This window comes from Camelus ferus, chromosome 10, assembly GCF_009834535.1.
Source record: "Camelus ferus isolate YT-003-E chromosome 10, BCGSAC_Cfer_1.0, whole genome shotgun sequence".
Lineage (NCBI taxonomy): Eukaryota > Metazoa > Chordata > Mammalia > Artiodactyla > Camelidae > Camelus > Camelus ferus.
In genome coordinates, this window is record NC_045705.1 from 67,498,916 (window position 1) to 67,520,178 (window position 21,263).

General features: G+C 46.9%; 1 protein-coding gene across 7 annotated transcripts in view; it reads right to left on the reverse strand.

Annotated features, from left to right (window-relative positions):
* CHKA (choline kinase alpha) overlaps window positions 1-21,263 on the reverse strand; it is a 55,543-nt gene that overhangs the window by 12,668 nt on the left and 21,612 nt on the right. For 2 of the 7 annotated variants that reach the window (XM_032490012.1, XM_032490014.1), the window contains exons 3-7: window positions 12,836-12,865; window positions 11,764-11,817; window positions 4,419-4,532; window positions 1,264-1,397; window positions 763-867 (exon numbers count right to left, since the gene is read on the reverse strand). In XM_032490012.1, the coding sequence (XP_032345903.1) occupies window positions 763-867; window positions 1,264-1,397; window positions 4,419-4,532; window positions 11,764-11,817; window positions 12,836-12,865 (437 nt within the window). The remainder of the gene's footprint in view (window positions 1-762; window positions 868-1,263; window positions 1,398-4,418; window positions 4,533-11,763; window positions 11,818-12,835; window positions 12,866-21,263) is intronic. The other 5 variants (XM_032490013.1, XM_032490016.1, XM_032490015.1 and 2 more) reach the window with 3 other exon arrangements.

The window sequence follows — 21,263 nt, forward strand, 5'->3', positions numbered from 1 at the left end:
GATGGCCGTGCCGTGGTGACAGCTCCAACCAGGTATACCCAGGCTGGGCACGCCCAGCGCCCTCCTGCCACCAGATCCCCACACACACTCTCCCCTTCCAGAGAGCTCTCCTCAGAGCCGTCTGACTGGGGGCCCCAGGCAGAGTCCCCTGTGGGTCTGTTTCGACCTCTGGTTTCCTTCACAGCTATTGTCACAACTTGTATGATTTTATTTACTTGTTTCCTCTCTCTCCTAACAAAAGAGAAGCTCCTTGAAGAATGTGTTGGTCCCCATTTCCTCAGCACCAATCAGGATGCTGGCACAGCAGACTCAGGTATCTGAGTAATTAAGGGGTAAACTCACTCTGACCTGAATACCCTGTACCCTGGGGACACCAAGGCGTAGCCTCTACTCAGAAACCACTGTCAGATTTCTTACTCCATCCCCCAAAGCTCGGGCTGAATGGCTCCCCTCAGCTGCTGACGCCCCCTCACCCCTGCCTGCCCCCACGGTTTTTGTTTTGCTTTGTTTCAGAAAAAACCTCCCGCCCTAGTCACCGGTGAGTGCTCCGTGGAGCGTGCCTTCCTGGATGACCAGAGAAGAGGCAATGCTGTGTGTGTAAGACTTTAATTCCAGGTGACAGAATAAATCTGTTCAAACTCACCCACAAAGCCAGCGTCAAACACCAGGCCTGAAGCGCAGCCTCTGTGATGTGCACTGAGAGCAGCATGGACATTGTGGACAGACGCACTTACTGCGCCAGGAAAGGACGCAAATACTCACCTCAGGTTTCTTAGCTCCAAAGGCAGATTGTAACTGAGGAATTTGTGGAGCTGCTTAACTTTGGATTCCCCAGTAAATTTAATTCTCAGCACTTGATTCAGATATCTTGCAAAAAAAGAGGGGGAAGAGGATCAATGCTTCATCCCCTGGGGCTGGCTCCTGGGGCTCTAGTTCAACGAAATCGCATCAAACCCGCAGGGCCCCCCACCCCCAGATGGAGGCAAGGGGGAGGGCCTGGGGCTCAGCAAACTCTAGGAAGTGGATTTTCTGCCCTTTCAACCTGTTTGGTAACATTTGTACACTCTTGTTTCCTGGTTTAAGAATTGATTTTTACACGCAGGAAAGATTTATTCATGAGACGAACACTGCCAGTGGACAGCCTGCCTGGGCACCAGTGGAAGGGGAAGGCCTCTGGTCAGCACAGTAAACAAGAGCTGCTCTGGCGCCTCTGGGAGCCACTGATGGAAAGCTAGGCAAGGGCCGAGAGGCCCGACCACTTACTTTTCCATGGTTCCAAAAAGCCATTTTGGTTCCTTATTGAATGGCATCTTCATACCATGAAATCTGGCCATTTTCTCAGCTATTTCTGCAGAAATATCTGGCAAACTTAATTCTTCAGTGTCTAATCGCCGGCTCTGGGATAAAAAAGGGAGTTAGAAAGTGCCATTTATCTAGTTAACCCTGAAGTGTGAGATCACATAATCCTAGAGCGAGAAGCCAGGTTTGTAGGGCACCTAAGTCTCGTCCAGAACACAAAATTCCTTCCGGATAGGCACGGGGCCCACAGACTGCTTCTCAGAGAGGGCCAGCCACTTCCCCAGGTCCATTTTGCTTTGCACCCCTTTAACTGCAAGAGAGTCCTTCTCATGTACAATCATAGCATCTACGGTCCTGCCCTCTAGTCTCTCTCCCTGGTACTAAGAGAAGGCTCTCTCCCTGGTGAAAAGCACTGGGTCCTCAGCAGTTTATGATGTGACCGGTGTCCAGCAGGGATACCCCCTTAGACAGACGGCAGGTGAGTGGAGTGCTCAGTGCAGATTCTCACCAGACGGGGACATCTCCCCCCCACCGTCCCCTCGGTGCCGACCCGCACCCAGCCCAGCCTGCAGCAGGCTCTTCGGGCAGAGCTGCACAGAGGACCAGCCTGAGGCCACGTGCATGCTGGCTGCCCTCATAGCCCCCATGGGAGCTCCTACCTCCCTTTTCCAAGCAAACCTCTTCCTTACAGAAACCCCAAGAGACAATCCCAAGCGGTACAGCACAGGGGTTAAGAGTGAGTGTCCCGAGTTAGAGAAACCCCACCTCAATTTCTGCCTTTAATACCCATTTCAGAGCTGCACAGCCAAGGGCTGCCTCCTCTGCACCTCGTGTTCCAGTTTCTGTAAAATGGGAACCAGCATCAAGTCCTCCACGGGGCTCTGCGCTGGGGCAGACGATGCAGGGAGGCCCTGGGCTGTGCCTCACTGGGGGTCCCCACAAAGGCTCACTGCTCCCTTCAACCCCAGAATCCTCCAAGTGTGATGTCCAACCAGGACAGGGAGCTTGGCGTGAGGCAGCGGGACACGGAGGCCTCCTCGGGCAGGTCCCAAGCCCTCACTGGGCTCCGTTACAAAATGCCAGTAACGGGTTTGGCAACGTGGACAATTTAAAGCTAACGTGCCCCAAGATGAACAAATCTTGGACTCCAAGTGCCTTTCTCAGCACAAAGAAACATGAGACTGGCTACCACTCCTGGAGGTCACTGTGCTCATGTGTCCTCTGAAGGATGGCGAAGGGACAAGCGAAGGGGCAGTGCTCGAGCGTAAACTGGGAAATAACACAGGTATTGGGGCCAAGCCAAACGAAATCGCCACTTCTGGCGGGCAAAAACAGCTAAATGTTTGCAGTTTCATATAGTTCGGCCTAGTATTTTAAAAGAATTTTTAAAAAATCTTTACTATGTAGTACACACATATGCGAGAGCACAGAACTTCACACTAGCAGAGGATCAGCTCCACAGACATGATAACCTGCGTGCCATGATCCCAGCTTCCTTATCCACAAGACACCTCCGTTATCCTGAGCTGTGTTTGCTGGACCCCTGCCTTTTCTAAAACAGAAGTCTTACCACATGTGTATTTCCTTATTAAACAATTTTTAACTTGTTTTTTATTGGGCTTTATAAAAACAGTGATCCCACTTGCAGTCTTCTGCAGTTTGGTTTTATCACTCAATATTATGTCTCTGAGACGCATCCACGTTATCACTTATAACCACATGAAGTGTTCTGTATTTCCAAAATTCTAAGACCTCACTAACTCATTTGATTCTCAAGCTAAATAGATGTCACTATCTTCACTGGGAAAATTATAAATAAAACTATAGCGAGGTACCAGGGAAGAGACTGGCATACTCTGTTACAGGGAGGTAACACCTATTCGCTTAAACAGACCCCCAGGCTGGTGGCTGGCACAGGTGGTGCCATGTGGGTCCCCCTCCCCCATCCTCCAGCCCCCGCTGGACATAGGGTGGTGAGCAGAGCACCCCACTGGCCAGGTGTCCTTGTGCTCTGCACTGTCTGCACAACTGTGCAGGGTGGCCTTGCACACTGAGGCCGCCTGTGGCCAAGACACCACATGAGGCAAGGCATGAAAAGGAGCTCATAGGGGCTGAGAAGGGAGCCCTTCTGCCAGTGGGAACACAGGCCAGCCAGGCTCAGCATCTCCACCCAGACCAGTGGTCACCAGGCCAAGGCGCCCAACACACACTTTACAGGGAGGGCTTGGGGCTCCAAGCCTTCTCTGGGGCGTGGGGGCCGAGAGGACCATGCACACGTAAGTCTAAACAAGGCACGCTGGGAGACGGCACAGCAACACCAAAAACACCTCCGTACAGCAAGAAGGGACAACAGCCCAACTCTTGGAAACAGGATCTGAGCTGGGCTGTGAAACGTGAGAGGAACCCAATGGGCATATGAGGGGAGGGGAGACTCTGAAGTGAGGGAGGACAGCGGGAGACAAGGGAAAGGACAACGGTGGTCCCCTCAGGACAAAGACCAGAGATGTGGGTGGCACCACGCGGTCAGGGCCGAGGCTCTGCAGCAAGCTCTGTATCGAAGGCCGAGAAGTTGAGAGACAAGGTAAGGGGGAGGTTTCAGGGCACGCAGGTTTAGGGGACAACACAAGTTAGGCTGCACAAACAGGCCCACCCGGAGATGCTGCGGGTTCCATTCTGGACCTCCACAATGAAGCTGGTACCACAACAAAGTGAGTCACACGGATTTGGGGTTTCCCAGTGCATAGGAAAGCTATGTTTACTCTCCTGTAGCCTATGAAGTAGCAATAGCCTTACATCTCAAAGAATAACATACATACCTTAATTAAAAACACCTCATCGCTCAAAAATGCTAACCACCACCTGACAAGGCAGGGCCACCACAAACCTTCAACGTGTAAAGAACGCAGGGTCTGCAAGGTGCAACAGAACGAGGGAGGCCTGTGCGTTTCTGATTTGATCTTTTGCAAGAAAGACAGGCTTTGATGTGAATTCAGTAGAAATTTTCCTTTTACTTCTGTGATACTACAGATCACGTTTCGGACCATGGCATCTCGGGCTCCCGCGGTGACGAGACAAAGCCCCATCCTCTCTCCAGGGCTCCAGTCTCCAATATATCTTACCGGGATAAATTGCTCCAGGCGGCCTTGGGGAAAGATGCCGAAGAGCTTTGGGCCCAGGGACCTCTCTGCGAGGATGGCGAACATCACGCTCTCCAGAACCATGGCCTCGGCGCTCTGAAACAGATGGCAACAGACCAGATGTTTACTGAGTGCTGCCCATGTGCTGGCGTCAAACGCTCCTTCCCGTGGGCAATGTCACCTACTCCCACAGCAACTCTATGCCTGGGCGTGATCGATATTATTATTCCCACTTTTAACATGAAGAAGCAGACTTGTAAACTGCAGGACCCATGCTGAGCACCACACTCTACTGACAAGATTTAAGATTCAAGCTGAATTTAGGTCACTGGTTCCAAAAATAGAACAGTATCAATATTTTACCACTTCTAATTATTTTAAAACGTACATGAGTCTCAACCCTTGGCATCTTATCAAAGGCCACAGCAATTCCACCCCTTCCCCTGAGGGTTGACCTTGCTTTCAGGTCTCGAGTGCCCAGTGATGGCCTTGAAGCTGGTCTGCGGGTCCAAGATGCTTAAGGACTAAAGATCAGATCTGGGTGCAGGGCTGTGTTCCAAACAACACCTCGCATAGAGCACTCACTCACGGTTTCTGTTTTCTGCTCTCATTCCCAATCTTCCCTGGCATTCAGTGTTTATCTTCTTATCAAAATCTCTTGGATGCTCCAATGTTCTGCCTTTAGTTATTCCTAATAACTAACATGGGACCTAGAGTCATTTTGCCCTCAAAATCCATCCCTTAGTCCCCTTCTCTTAAACAGCAAATTATAGCTTAAGAGTTTCCACCTGTTGGGGTGAAGAAGGTGGAAGAAAGTCCTTAACCAGAGCTGCACCCCAGCCTCTTAAGGAGCTTTTTACAAATGGAGCTTCCCAGTCGATGCGTCAGGAGGGGGCCAGCAGGTGTGGTCTGGAAACACTTTCAGATGATTCTCATCCACCCCTTGTTAAGAAAGGGGCTGTGGGGTATAGGATCTCAGAGAAAGTGTTTAAAATAAAACAGGGCTCTTTAAAACACACTCATATCGCAAAAAGCGGACTAGGAGACTTAACAGGACAAACTCATTAGGCAGTGACAGAATTCTAAAGTTAGTGAGATGAAAACAAAAAAGTAAAAAGAAAAGCTACTTACTTCTGGTATGTGGCCTCATTAAAATAAAAAGAAATTCAGTCACTTCTACCTCTGGCGGGGGGAGGTGGGTCTGCTGGCAGTCTAGCCTCCCCCTCGGGTAACCCCACAGTTAAGACCTGACCATTGTCACCTTGTCAGGCCCGATCTCTAGTCACTGACTTGCAGTTCTGTACATATGATTGCTATGAACAAAACAGTGTCCTCCCAAAATTCATCTGTCGAAGCCCTAACCTCTAGTGTGATGGTATTTGGAGATGGGGCCAGGGGAGGTGACCATGTTCACGTGAGGCCATGAGGATGGCGCTGTAACAGGATCCATATTCTTACAAGAGGCTCTGGAGAGCTCACACACTCACTCGGTGCTCCCTGTCTGTCTGTCTCTCCCTCCACCAGATGAGGACACAGGGAGAAGATGGCACCTGCAAGCCAGGAAGGGGCCATCACCAGAACCAGCCTTCAGAACCGTGAAGAATCAATGTCTGTTGTTTGCACCACTGGACAGGTTTCTATGGCAGCCTGAGCAGACTGACAATGACAACCCAGACACAGCGTCCACGGATTTCAGCAGAGGAGCTGCTGGCAGACGGGTCTCATTTCTTTTTTTTTTTTTTTTTTTTTTGAATATGCCTTATTTTAATTTCATTTAGTTACATGTATTTTGGAATCTCCTTTAAGACTTTCTTTGTGTCCCATGGATTATTTAGAAGGGTATTGCTTCATTTTTAAGTATTTAGATATTTTTCTGAAGTCTTTCTCTAATTGATTTCTAGTTTGATCCTATTATGATGAGTGAACACACTGTATGATACTAATTTAAAAAATTTGTTGTGGGCTGTTTTATGGCCCAGGATATAGTCAGTCTATCCGTGAAGGTCTTACGGATGCTTGAAAAGAATATGTGTTTTGCTGCTGTTTGAGTGAAGTAGTCTACAAATCAATTAGATCATGTTGGTTGATTTTATTGGTAAATTCTTCTGTATTCTTGCTGATTTTTTGTCTATAAGTCTATCAATTGCTGAGTCAAGGTTGTTAGACGGGTCTCATTTCTTAAACCCCCAGAGAATAACAAGTTCCTAACAGCTCGAGTTAGCTGGCAAAATATTGTCACTCACTTGTGTACTCTTGCAGACGTGGTGGGTACGGTCACTACTGGCCCCATTTATCTCCCGCCTCAGAGACACCCCATGGGGATTGAACCCAAAGGTCTGCAAAGCGTCTCTAACTCTCTGCTGCCGAGTGGAGGCCGGTTTCACGGGCCCAGCCTGGGTGGGTTGCCGGCAGCAGCTCCTGACAGCCTCGTGCCCTCTGTACAATCTCCCTCCTCAAAATTCCAACCCATCCTCTGACAGTTTCCAAAGAGTAGGACCAGGATTTCTTCTGTCCTCGTATCTGGAATTTTGTTGGAGTTAAAATTTGGTTTTCAACTTCTGTGTAGAGTGACTTAGCTGAAGGGCACTGGGGTTGGCCCCGTACAAAACACACACATGCACCCAATCCCAAATATCCTTTTGAGTTTGAAACGTCTAGTTTCATACAGAGATTGAAGCCCCATTTTACAATTTCAGTACGTTTAGCATTTTGCACATCATGTCCACCCAGTACAAAGGCTGCCAGGGACCGACTTCACGTGCAGTGCTGTTCCTGGTACCTCGGCAAAACACACTGTCCAGATCGTCCAGAGCAGTCAGCCCATCACCAGGATGGTAGGGAGAAGATGGAAAGAGATGTAGGAACTTTCCAGCTCTCTTCAGCACTGCTCTGAACACTGAACAAGACACACCTCTGCTCTTATGTGATATCACAGTTCAATATTTATTCACAGTGGGGAGGGGGTTGGTTGTGGAGGAAAAAATTTGGAGAGGAAGAAAATGAAAGATGCCAAGTCACAAGCAAGGAAAACTGACAGGTTACGAAGAACAGCAGGTGATCTGAGAACGAGGACATCACTGGGTCTCCTGATATGAGGAGAGCGAGCCCAGGGAAGGACGGGCGGAGGGGATGGGACTGGTCCACTGCCCACCACGCCCACTCTCGGCCTGGGCCATCCAGGCACAGCTGGCCCTGCTCTCCCAGGAGAGATCAACACCTCAACTAAACTATTTACACAGGCTTCAGAAATCTTCATTCATATATTCACCCCCAAAATATTTACTGACGTGTACTCTGTCCCTGGGAAAGCCCTGGGAAACACGAACAAGACACGTGCGACCACTGCCTGTGTGAAGCCGGACAGAGAAACAGCCGGAGCCAAGCAAGGCCATCAGCAGGCCGTGGCACCTGCAGGGAGGAGCAGAGGGCTCGTGACTGGGCGCGAGGGGGTGGCCACCTCCAAGGAGCTACCTGACGCCTGAGGGGTGGGAAGAGGGCAGTGGAGCCTGAGGGATCAGCAGAGTCACAAATGAAGCAGAGGACAGAGTCAGCCTGGAGCAGCTGGTGGGGCTGTGGAGGGTCTGAGCTATCAGGAAGGTCCAGGCTGGATATCCAGTCCTTGGCATACGGAGAGCATTTAAAGCTAATGAACTGGCCGAAGAGGGGGATGCAGCACAGAGCCTGAGAGCTCCCAGCACTTACAGCTGAGCTTTCATCCGACTGTCCCTGCAGTAAGCGACACACATGACACGGCAACCATAACACACACACACACACACACACACACACACACACACACACACACACCCATGCCACAAACCTTACCTGCCCACAACCATGAGATACTGTCTACTATTTTCTACTCTATTTCACTGACAAGAACGCTGACATCTGATGCCCCATCAGAGGTTTACAGCCCGCCCGGTGAACCTCCACTTGCAGGTGGGGCGGCAGGAGAGGAGGCAGCTGAAGTGAGGGCACCGAGGTCAGGATGGGGAGAGCGTGGTGCTCTGTGTCAGGTGCCGTGGAGGCGACGAGCAGAGGGCAGAGGATAGTGGCTGCTGCATTTGGCAAGACGGAGGTTGTTGGTGACAAACCAAGAATGGCTCAAGGAGTGAGGGGGCAGGTGGAGAGCGAGTAGAAGAGGGAAGGAGACGGGGATGAGAAGGTGTTAGGTTGACTTTTCATTTCATGCTTCTGATTTTCTTTCTTAAAAAAAAATTAAAGTCCACTAATAAGAACACTGAGATTACTAACCTCTTACGAAGACATAACAGCTTCTTTTTGGTATTCTTGCCAAAAATGCAAAACCTCATCCAATCATGAGACAAGATGAGCCAAACCTAAACTGCGAGATCACCCCTCTCTGCACAGGCAGCGGCCAGTGCACAGCACGTGGGGCACGAGGGGAGGACCAGTCAGTGGGAAAGACTGCTGTATCTCCAAGTGGAAAGATGAGGGATGAGAAACCAGCAGCCATCAAAGAATGAGGTGACAGCACCTGCTCAGGGGACAAGGGGGACGTCTGATGAGAAAAGATAAGTCGTGACAGCCTGGGTTGGGGAGGTGAGCCCACCGGAGAGACCCCCTTCTGAGGCTCAGAATCACAGATGGAAACGGAGCCAGTCCTCCCGACAGGGTGACTCTTCTCTACAGTGTTCAGCTGCTGGGGTGCAGGCACGGAGAAGGCAAGGAGGTGTCTGCGTTCAAAGACTGGGCCAGAAAGGACATCTTCATGAACCACGGCAATTGCCAGGAGGGGTGGGGATGGCAGAGCCCCAGGGCACAAGCCTCAAAGGAACTGGGGTTTTCAACAGAGAAGCAGCAACGAGGAAGGAGCAAGAAGATGCCAAACCCACCAGTGGTCCAAAAGCACTTGGCAGGTGATGGGAAAACGTCCTCCTGGAGAGGGGCTGCGGGGGAGGGGCCCCGGGGCCAGCGGGGCTCCAGAGAGCGCGAGTCAGGGGAGGAAACCTTCAGAAGGGGGCAAAGACCAGCCATCCAAAAAGGCTCAGACAAGACCAATCACCTTCCCTGCTCTGACAGCCAACTGCCTACATCCTGACCCAAAAGAATCATAAACGAAGTCACAGCACCTCTGACTATTAACTGCTGGGCCCCAGGCGGAAGTGGAAACCCAGCCAGCTTTGGGGGGAAGTGGCGTGGGAGTGACTCACAGGTCACCTGAAGCGAGGGCATCTTGGACTGATGAGAGGAAGGGATGAGAAGTGTGTGCACCCACAGGCAAGGGGCAGAATATTCCAGAGCTGTGGCAAGCTTTCAACGATTCTGTACTGCACCCCTCACACCAGGCAGCAGAGCCAAGTGAGACCACAAGAGGTAGCTAGGTCCCGCCCTGAGTTCACTCTCACAAGAGCAGGCAGACATCAATCACATAATACTGAACACTTACATACAGCCCTGAAAGTACAGAGGAGAGGCAAACAGTGCTGTGGGAGCGTGAAATGGAGGGGCAAGCCTAGTTTGAGAGCAGGAAGGGACTCCCTATGGATGCAACCTTCAAGCTGAAGTCCAAATTATAAGTGGAAGTTGGAGTGGGAAATGGGTGCAGGATGGAGCATTCCAGCCAGAAGCAGCAGCACCTACAAAGGCCCTGGAGCAGGAAGGAACCACACAGTTTATGGCAACATGGCTGGAGAGCAGGGAACAGGGGAGGACGGTGTGAGATGAGACTGGAAAGCTCCACAGGCCATGGACCTGGTAGGATAAAGCCCACCTGACTTGGCCCAAGGCAGAGTGACCACCAAAGGATTTTAAGCAAGAGGCTGACATGATCAGGTAAACAGTTCAAAAGGCTGACTCTGACAATGATGAAGGAAACAGTTTGTGGGTAACAAGAGTGGACATGGAAGCCCAGAGGGGAGCTGGTGGCAGCATGGACTAGGCAGGTGGCCAGTACAGATGGAGAGAAAGTCAACAGAGCCAAGGTCCCAGGAAAACAACCAAAAGACTTGTGGCTTGGACGTGGGAGTGGCGGGGGAGGGGTATCGGAGATGACCCCTGCTTCCTGGCCTGCCCAAGAGGATGATTTTGACTTTGCTGTTGGGGGAGGGGAGAGGAGGGGAATGTGTATTCAGTCTTGGACGTGGGGAGACACCCCAGGAGACGAAGGGTAGCAGCTGGCATTCGTCCCAAGCAGGGGTGAGGGTTGGAGGAGCGGGGCTGCAAACCCTTGGTCTCTAGGAGAAATGCAAGGACGAGACCGGGGAGAGAGGGCAGCAGGGGAGCAGGCCCTCGGGCTGGGGACTCCGAGCACTTAAGACAAGAGAAGAGCCGAGAAAGAAGACAAAGAGGAGGGGATGAAAGGAGAGGCCTTCACTTTGTGTCTCTGTCGTAGCTCCCTTAGCTGCTAAGTCAAGATAAAATGAGAATTAAAAGTATACTCTGGATTTAGTGTCACGGAGGCCCTAGGACCCAACAGTTTAAATGACCCAGATGGACGAGGGTCTCCACACGAAGGGTCCCGAAGGGTTGAAGATGGAGTGTCAGTCACTTCCCACCCAACGGCCTCTCAGTCGGTGTCACCCTAGACAGCACAAGTCCCAGGTCCTCCAGACCACAGTCCCCAGGAGCAGAACACCCATGGAAACGAGAGGGGGAAGTATCAGCATTTTCATTCCTTCACAATCTCACCTTTTCTTAATTTCTCTTTCTCAGTCATTTCAATAACTAGTGTACAGTGAGTAAAGTCAGTAGATCTCATGGTGTAGATACCCATCTTATACCCACCCGCCCGTTATATACAAATCTGCACGTACTTGGAGAGTGTGGGGATCACTACTCCAGACTCCCCATTTCTGAGCCTCAAAGAGGGGAAGGTCGATACCTCAGTGCTCTCGGCCTCAAGCTCTTCTGAACACATGCATTTCAGAGAGCAGGGTCATTTTCACTCAAATCTGGTGCTTTAGGAAGAAGCCTTTTGGACCTGGGTACCACACAGAGGAAAAAACACTCCTTCTTGCCCGGGGGAACAGGGGCCACTGGGACAGCTGGGCAGTGACACGGTGGGAAAGCCAGGTCGCCTTCACATCAGAGAATCACACACAAAGGTTACCCAAGGCTGCCACCTCTTAGCACCCCAAAAGCTGTTCAGATGGCCCTAAAGACACCAAACGTCCGTTCCCTAAGCTCTCAGTAGAGGATGGGAACCCCTGTGGCTCGCTGGGTCTCCCTGAGGTGGCGCCCAATGTACCGAAAGCCTGTCCTCTCGGACAGACACAGCAGGGCTCTCTGGGGCCGGGAAGAGGCGCTGTCAGAGCAGAGAGCGTACACCTCACACAGACGCAGAAGGGACTTAATTACTTACTTGAAATTCATTTTCTTTCTGAGCTTGTTCGGATCCCTCCTTATTACAGGACCTCTATGAATGAGAAAAAGCAAACACTTCCGGTGAGAGGGGGACACTGAGCAGACACTAACTTTGCAACCATCAGAACAGTCAGGGTTTACACAACATCACTTTAGCGAGTGTTTCTCAGCCCCCCGATGCCCTCAGGACGGTCTAAATGCACCACCAGTGCCTAGCACTGGTACCTACACCCGAGGAATCGCTGCTTTTCTTTACAAGGAAAGGGGTGTGCTGCTGAGACCACACAGCTGTGTCTCACCACCGCCCCGAGTACCTTTTCACAATTTCATTGTTGGAGGAAAGTCACTGGGGGGCGCTCTCCCAATCAGGCCTCCTCAAGACAAATGGCCAGGCCGGCTCACCAGTTTAGCTGGCTGGTTCTTTTGGGTCCACGCTGTCCCCAGGAAGGCTCTTTTCCTGCAAGGGCAGGGAGCGTGCCCATGCCTGCAGCAAGCAGTGGTCGGCAGGGCCCGAGGACACCCCACACAGGCAGGGAAGTCAGCACAGGAGCTGCGTGGACAGGCCCGCCGACTCCCGCTGTCCAGCCCAGCCCTGCTGTCAGGCTGTCCCTGGCTCAGTGTCAATTCTTCCTCCAGCAAAGAGGGCCGTGTGGATATAATACAGTCCCTAAACTTATTTCATATCTTAACATACTTAGAGATACTTTTACATCACTTTCCTCAATGAAATTGCAAATTATTGGTATCGAGGATTCTATCAATAACACAACTGGACTGTTAATACCAGGAGCAACTCGCTGGCTACATCCTTTCCTCACGGCAGATCTTACCTTGTAAAAGCAACCCCCCCACCACAGGTGCTTTGAAAACCTTCATACTACCTTTAATTAGGGGGTGGGGAAAAGTCAGAAACTTACATGTCAGGTCACAACGTTACACTCAAATACCGCCCCTAGAAACACGTTGGTGCAATTAAACTAGTCTGACAAAGTCAGACACCGACGGCCATAAAGGAGGCTCTTTAAAAATTTTAAGGTAAGAGATTCTTAAACGTCCCATGAAAAACATACCTTTCCACTCCACAGCTTTATCAAAAATACCTGTGCCAAGGGTAGAAAGTGTGGACAGGAAAAAAAAATGCCACGTTAAGCAACACCAGCTACTCTAGCACCATCAAAAACCTAGTGATTTAAAGCAACCACTCCATTGATTACACACAGAAATAACATTCCACAGACGCTTTAATGCATATTTTGTTTAAGCAGTACATGTTCTAGTTTACTTGATATAAAAGTAAACAAAATAAATGTCTACGTCCATGTGAAGCTATCTGCAAAAGACTTGCACCTATACATACTCGATAATATCTCTAACACACAGTTAAGTACATTGTGTACGAAGTACAGAAAGTACAAGTGGGGGATATATGATATTTTCATTTGTGTAATCTGCATTTCTCTGATGAAAAGATGTTACAGGTTAAATCCCGTTACAATGAAAGCTACAAAAATGAAAATGTGCCAGAAATACTTTTAGGACTTTGTTGATGGCTTGATGTATGATGTGGCAAGACCAGGGGAGGAGTAAGAGTAAGTAGGCGCCATGAAAGCTTTACTCCTCCCTAAACTCCAACACTCTCCTGAGTGCATCAGACCTATATTTGCAAGTTCCTAATGCATAGGGACTCTATCTTTTAATTTAATGTTGGTCTTCCCCCAAAGCGCCAAGCAACTCCGGGTGCTAACCATACTGTTTAGACAGCACGACTAAATACACACTCCTGCGCTGTGAAGCTCAAGGAGCAACCAAGGGCGATGGAGACAACCGGCCATGGGCAGACTCACAGCCATCCCACTAGCAGGGGAAGTGGCTACAGCTAATTAGAATGCCGAATGTGGCTGAAATGTCCCCCAAATATTAAATCCTTCTGCTTTTTCTCCCCCAAAGAAAGTTAAGGACAAAAAAGTCCTATAATCTGGTATACTGTATATTGATACTTTGTAGGAAAAGACAAATAAGGAATTTGGACATTCTGAAATGTGTCATAACGGGATTTGACCTGTACAAAACTCTCAATGACTATGGTTATTCCTCTGCTGTTATTACTTGAACTGTATCTTCTTAGGGAGATACAGTTAATGGGTTATTGAGTCAACAGAAGTCCCTTTCCCTTGTCTAATGGTGCTCTCAAAAGCAAGTCACCTCATCCAATTTACAAATTGGCTTAGTTCTCAAAGCCATTCCTTTTTAACATATTAGCACCGTGAGTAGAGATGAAACCCATTAATAACCTCCTCACCCCTGCCCCCTCCAACCCACCCCCAAGTGAATGCATTACTTATCCTGTAAGAGCACCATCATGAAGGCAATATGGACTTCTGCCATGTCCAGCCCTCTGTTCTGTTTCCTCAGTACAGAATGTTCAGATCCCTCAACCTTGTAGATAAGACCAGGAAATCTCAAACCCAGCACGTTGAAAGGGGAGAGGAGAGGCCTCCTGCAGAGCTAAGGCAACAAGAGACAACATCACCAAAAAACAGGCCCAAGGACTCTTGTGTCCAGAAAGACAGGAAGTAAAATATAACTTGGAATTTGTGGGATTTTATTTCCGAAGCAAAAATTTGAAACAGTATTAAAACATACTGTACAAATATTTAACATGACTCCAAATTCCTTGCCAACTAACTTGTATATTAATAAAAATTAGCTTTCAAAAAGTTGTAAAATAAAACTAAAATTTTTTTAACATTTACTAGAAATTTGAACACTAATTGGTTATTTAATATTAAATTATTATTTAAATGTTTTATGTGAACATTATTTTGGTCAATTGGGGGGGTAATTAGGTTTATGCATTCATTCATTATGTTTTTAAATGAGGTACTGGCGATTGAAGCCAGGACTGTGTGCGTGCTAGGCATGTGCTCTACTGCAGAGCTATATCCTCCCGCTCCATTGTTTTTTTTTAAATCAGCTTAAATAGAGACAGATTGAAACCTTCATGGAAGAAATATGATGTCTGGAACTTGCTTCAGAATAACCCTGGAGAATGAATGAGGGTAAAGATGAGAGAAGGCTGGTGGGAGAGAAAGATGGGCAGTGGGCCCTCAGGGCTCATTACACTCTTCTTGTCAACTTTTGGATGCATCTGAAATTCTCCGTAATAAAACATTTCTTACACACTGCAACTTTAAGACCTGAGAAGTCAGAATGCATCAGGTATGCTTAAGAAGACACCCAATTCTATGAACATACTAAAACCCACTGAATTGTACGCTTTAAATAAATAAGTGAATTGTAGGCTAGAAAGAGGATACAAAAACAAAAAAGAAGAAACCCAATGATGATTAAAAATATATTGCCACTGACTCCCTCCCACCTTCCCTGTTCTTTTCTTCCTATTTCGGGCTTGGCTTCAAGAGAATCTGCAAGTATTCATTACAATCCTTGAGTTTCATTAGAATGCGATGTAGAAAACAGGCTAAAGTGGTAGCAATAATAAAGGGGATGTGGTTTACATACTGTTTTAAAGTTATAGAAGATTTTTAAAGCTGAAACATATTTTTGATTGACCACTTTTTTAATACTTTATTACTGTATTACTTAATTATTTTATTTTGGTGGGGTAGGGTAATTAGTTTGTTTATTTTTAGAGGAGGGCCTGGGGATTGAACCCAGGACCCCATGCATGCTGAGCAGGTGCTCTACCACTTGAGCTATTCCCTCCCCCCAACCAATCACTTTTAAATTTAAAATCTAAATTCCTAAAAGCCTAATTCTATTAGCTGGGACATAAGATGAGCCAATAGAGGACTTTCACTTTTTACTTTACTTTAAAAGGTGTTTTAAAGTAGATGTTACTTTCACAATAAATATATTTGGTGCAAGTTTTCAAATGTTTCTTTTCTGACAAAATTGCATTTAAAGGCTTTTGTACTTTAAAGAAGACTATGAAAAAAGTAAGTTACAGGTGATCTTCCACAATATAACAGGTTTATTTCTTTAAATTTGTTTAAGCCAAATAAACTCTCATCATTTCAATAGGTTTAAATAAAAGATTCTGCTAATGATGAGGGAACTGGTTTCATGATTAAACTACTTTAATAAAACCATATTTGTGAGATGAAACAGACAAATGATTTCTAACATTTTATGTGAGTCTCTAGACCTTATGCAACCTACCCAAAGAACAACCTAAAACAATGTGACCCTGTTGGGCTCTGCAAAATCGATGCCCTGATGAACAGCAACAAGAGCCTAGGACTTCTAAAGGCTCTAGGCAGACACAGTCTAGTAGAAGGGCAGGTGAGTGGAAGCCCAGGTAAAGAAGGCTCCTTTCAGGGATGTCTCAAAATTTGTCTGACCCAGGGTAACCTTCCGCCCCAAGACTCCAAAGGCTTCCGAGCACCTTGGGTGTAAGCATCCCAGGGGCTGACTTGCAAGCAGCGCGCTTCCAGGCAGAGTGCCCTCGCTCCTCCGGCCTGTGTCTACTTCCAGGGCCGAGCCGTGCCACTGAGCTTCACGGAGGTACAGGGTGGGGGAGGACACTAAATGCTAAAGACAAAGAGGAAACTGTCTTTCTAACTCTAACCCAAATATCAATACTTGCATGGTGTTTCCTTAATGCTGAAAGTGGTAAGAAGGAAGAAGAGGCTAAATATTCCTTACGAATTTTCAAGTTGAGGGTCCATCAATTTCTATAATTACTGAACGTTTGTCATTTTCTACTGAGGAAACAGAAGAAAGGAGTCTGATTTGCCTTGGACAAAAAAATAAAACAGAAAAAAAAACCCAAAACAAAAGGTGATATATTTACTACATAACATTCTGAAATCTTAACCACTTACATCTTAAACACGCACAAACTGTAGCTGGTGCTACTTAACGAAAGCATCACGACTTTCTCTTTAAAGAAACATTTCTTGAAACCAAGAACTAAAAGAAAGAAATTAAAGCTGTAGAGAATGCTCCAACTTCAGAGGACTCATACTATACCGTGAATCGTGTCTGTCACCTGGAAACCAGAGTGCTCCAGGCACGACCGCATGGGCAAGCCTGCAGCAGAGAACACATGCACAGACAGCTAAGGTGGTACATTACCCCCAGGTGCCCTTCACGCCACCCAACAGACATTCCTTCCCAGGAGGGCAGGCTGCGGTCACACCAGCGTTCCAGGGACCAGAAATCTGTATTGGCTTCATGCTATAAATCCCAAACATTTAAGACCAGCAAGACAAAGACACTTTGCATATGTCAAAATTAGACACGGTAGTCTGTGGTTTATTTAGTTATCAAAATGAGGCACCAAAGCAGGTATGGAAGGACTATAGACAGTAATTTGGCAACTGTCTTTGGAGAGTCTTAACTGAAGAAATACTAGGTGAGACTAAATGGGAACATACAATACTAGAAATATGTTTTACTTCTGACAGGGTAGTTTAGCCTACTTTAGAAATAATGATATCATACTCAAAGTGCAAGGGTTTTGTTGTTGTTGTTGTTGTTAAGCAGAGTAAACAAAATAACTGAAACTCACAATGACCCTAACACAATGAGGAAAAGTCTCGAATCCACCGTGTTCAGCCAGCAGGGATGTGTCCCCAGCTGCTCGGGACAGAGCGGGGCTCAGCATGCAGAAGCACGGGTCCCACCGCCTCAGTTCTGGAGGGAAATGCTGTCAGTAGCCAGCTTCTCAGTAGCCAACAGTTTACTATCTGCGGGCTGCTCTGTATTTTACTGTGACTGAATTTTTAAATAAACTGGGGTTACGAGAAAACAGGGAAGATAACATTTTGTTTTCTGGATTCAAAAAAGACTATGTCCCAAATTTTATCTTCTGAGTCACTAATACATATCTGCCTTGTGCCTTGATGCCTTTAATTTGATTATGGTTAGTACTTCAACAAGCACTAATATTAGCCTTCTATTACTCAAAGAACAAAACAAAAACATTTTCCCAGACAACACTCGAGAGATCTTTGGTGAATTATAAACGTTCATGCCTGTGAGACTGTTCAGAACGGTGAGGCCCAATCTCTCCATTCATGCACAGAAGGGACGGGCTCAACACAGTCACTGCTCCGACAGAGGGAAGGACAAAAGCATCCTCCGAGGTTCCGCCTACTGGCACAGGTTACGTTGAATGAACAATACGTACTGACATTTGTGTCTTCCACAATTCATGATAAATAAGCAAACTGGTTATTTGTAATCAGCCAGACTTGCTCCTGTGAAAGGCTGCTACTGGACGATGCAGAGCTCACGTTCCTTCCCAGTACCAGAAAGGAAAAAAATCAAGTTACACGGACAGCGAATTCTATCATTTCACGCTCTCTTCTAGCAACTATATCTCTTTGCACAACGGCAGAGGCTAAACTAGTACTCCTCAAAACTCCTACTCAATTGTCCTACCTACTTTAGTCATGGGTAATTTTAGAGTTGCATTCGGTTTCCATCGTCTGCGCAGCTGAATGAGGATGACCTCCTCCTCATTAAAGTTAAAGCGAGCCTACGTGAAAAACAGACCCTAAATTATACCGACCTGCGTTGCTTTCAGATCAGACCAATAGTTTTGTTTAATAATTTCCTACAAATATTGTATAGCTGTTTCTCGAACAGCTGTGTGTGTATCTTATCTTGTTCAAGAGGACCCATTCGGTCCCTTGTCCAACACGGGACTTTTCATAAAATTCCCCGAAAATGAATACAAATCCTAAACACCTGGGAAGTCTGTGGGTGTCTCATCTTACATAGAAACGGGGGCTGGAAGAGACAGATGTTTGTGGGGCAGAACTGTAAGCTTAAACCAGAAGGTTTTGCCTTGGCTTTCTGCTACTTGACCCTACATGAACTGCACCAAAGAGCAGTCTTATCAGTGCCGCTACGGCAATGAAAGAAGTTAGACATCTCGCAGCACTGAGATGAAGAAAAATGAGAAAGTCGAGAGGTATCAAATGATTTTAAACCAAGTTACTTGTAAATGATTGTAAATGTAAATTAAAAAATACTTCTACTTAATATCTGATTCCTGCAGAGGTAAAAAATTCAAAAGCTCAAAACGAGAAGGGAAAGAAGGGACACACTAAGCTAAACCAGTAAGCAAAACAGCTACATATTCTGAGAAAATACGTAAGTCTATCCTTATGTACAAGCATCAGTTAACATTTTTCAAGGCAGGAGCTTATCCTAACCCACCTTGCAGGAGGCCACGACTGCATTTATCAGGCTGGTTCAGGAAATACCAGCTACACTTGTGTAAGTGCACATACGTGTCCAGGAACGTGCCCTCCTCCACGGTAGAGGAAAAATAAGGAAAGCATAACATTTGAGCTGTACGATATTTTTGTCTTTAATCCATACATTTATGAAAGTAATGTGATCTATTATTTGGGCTCCGTATTTGCTCAGTCACATCTCTCAGCTGATGCAAATCCTGACAAGTTACCATCAATTCTGGCCATTTTTTGTTGTTGTTATGATAGGAACCAAAGTGTTCTTGTACACTGTAAATATCCCTCCTTCCATTCTAGGCCAGATTCACTGCAAAGAACTGATCAGCAATATGACTGAACCCAGGCTCCAGCAACAAAATAAATAACAGCTATTTTAAATCTGAGTTGAAAACAGCTGAAGAGGAGTTTAAATGTACTGTCAAATCCCTGGTGCAGTGCTGTGGAAGCCCAGGCGCATGCCGCCTGGCTCAAGTCTTCCTGGCCCCCTGGCCTCGGCCTCCACCTTCCTCCTTCCCTAGACCGAAGTCCTTTCTCAGAGTTCCTGAATTTGTTCTTCTCCTCACGCTGCCAAAGTGTTCAAGTGGCCAAGAGTTTACAATGGCCAGTAACATCTGAAACTAACTGGCAGCAGGGCCCTGCCAACCCTGAAGAACTTGGGAACCAAAAAGACTTGAGGCTGTAGGTTTCCCAGTTTTATTAAGTTCGAACTTCAGCAAAAAAGTTCAGCAGTACTTGAACCAGGGACTCGATCAACTGAGTAATTATACTGATACAGAGTCCCACCTATACAGCAAAGGAACGGCTTTTTTTTTTAATATATAAAAATGAGTTTACTGTCTCATAAGCCAATTGGGAGACTGTCAGACGTGCCGCTTTTCTGGCTACTGAGCTACTTGCTTCCCTCTCTACCCACATGCTTTCAGGCGCAGCTCCTGCCCTTCATCAGTAGCTGTAGCTTCAGGAACAGAAACTAACAGCCTAGTAAAAATAGAATCGAGACGCTAAATGTGGAATGTCACCCACAGATCAGAGCTGCACATAAACATATTCTGTCCTATCAGTTTGGTAAAAGTTAATTCCATTTTAAGTGGCTTCAGTCATTCTGTTTTTCTGAGTTACCTAATAGTCTTTTTTTTTTTCCCACCCTTAACAATAAATAGGGATGTAGAATTCTGTTAAAACAAAGTCTATTTCCAGACATTTCTATTGCACTTAAGTACTGTAAGGTAAGAATTCCAGGCTGCTAAAATTTCAAAAAGGACCAAATAATAGCTACGGATGGTGAATCTTCATTCGGGGGAAAGGAACCTGCGAAGTCGCAGGCTGTGCTGCAGCTGGCTCTCAGGACGGGACCGAGCCCTAACACAGCACGCTGGAGAGCTATGCTGGCCAACACAGCCACTACCGGCCACGTGCAGCTGCTTCGGTTTAAATTAATCAAAATAAATAAAATCGAAAACTCCATTCCTCAGTGGCACTTGCCGCATTTCAAGCCTTTGAGAGTCACACGTGGCTGGTGCCCAGCATGCTGGACAGCACGGACCCAGAGCATCCCTCGTGTCCATGCTGCCCTGCTGCTAGAGAGCACGGCCCAACGCCTGGCTCAGGAGGAGTGCGTGGTGCACGTTTAAAACTCTCCTATTTAAGTTATAAATGGAAATGAAAGCCTGAGAAATCAGATTTAAACAACAGTCTTATATCACATGCAATTCCAGCAGCTGGTTATTAAAGTATTTTTAAAGTATTGCTTAAATGAAAGCACATAAAACAAATGAGCAGAAGTGGCACTTAATTGTTATAGAAAGTTCTCCAAAAAGAAGGGGGGGGGGTGCTAAAGATTAATTTTATTAAAAGTGCCAAGAGGACATTAATTGGGTATTTCAAAAACTTCTTTGAAACTGCAACTTGATTGAGTAAAAAAACTAAACTGTGTGGTAAACTCAGACCCTATTCTGCTTATGCACTGTCGTCAGGGGTCCGGGTGGGCTGCGAGTCAGCCTGTGTACCTAACTACACGCTGATTGTTTCTAACACTCTCCGGGCCTAACCACTCTCGTAGCTTGACAGGGTTAAGGAAAAACTATCCAGTGAAAAGGTTCAGTCACATTATGACAATTTTTTAGTTGAGTTAACATCCAGAATGCCATTTTAACTTTAATGTTTCTAATTGAAAAGACTAGCATTTTAAAAAAACTAAGAAAATTATTCTCCATTTCACGAAGATTAAAAATGGGCCCTTCCAAAGAAGATTTAAATGGAAACCAAA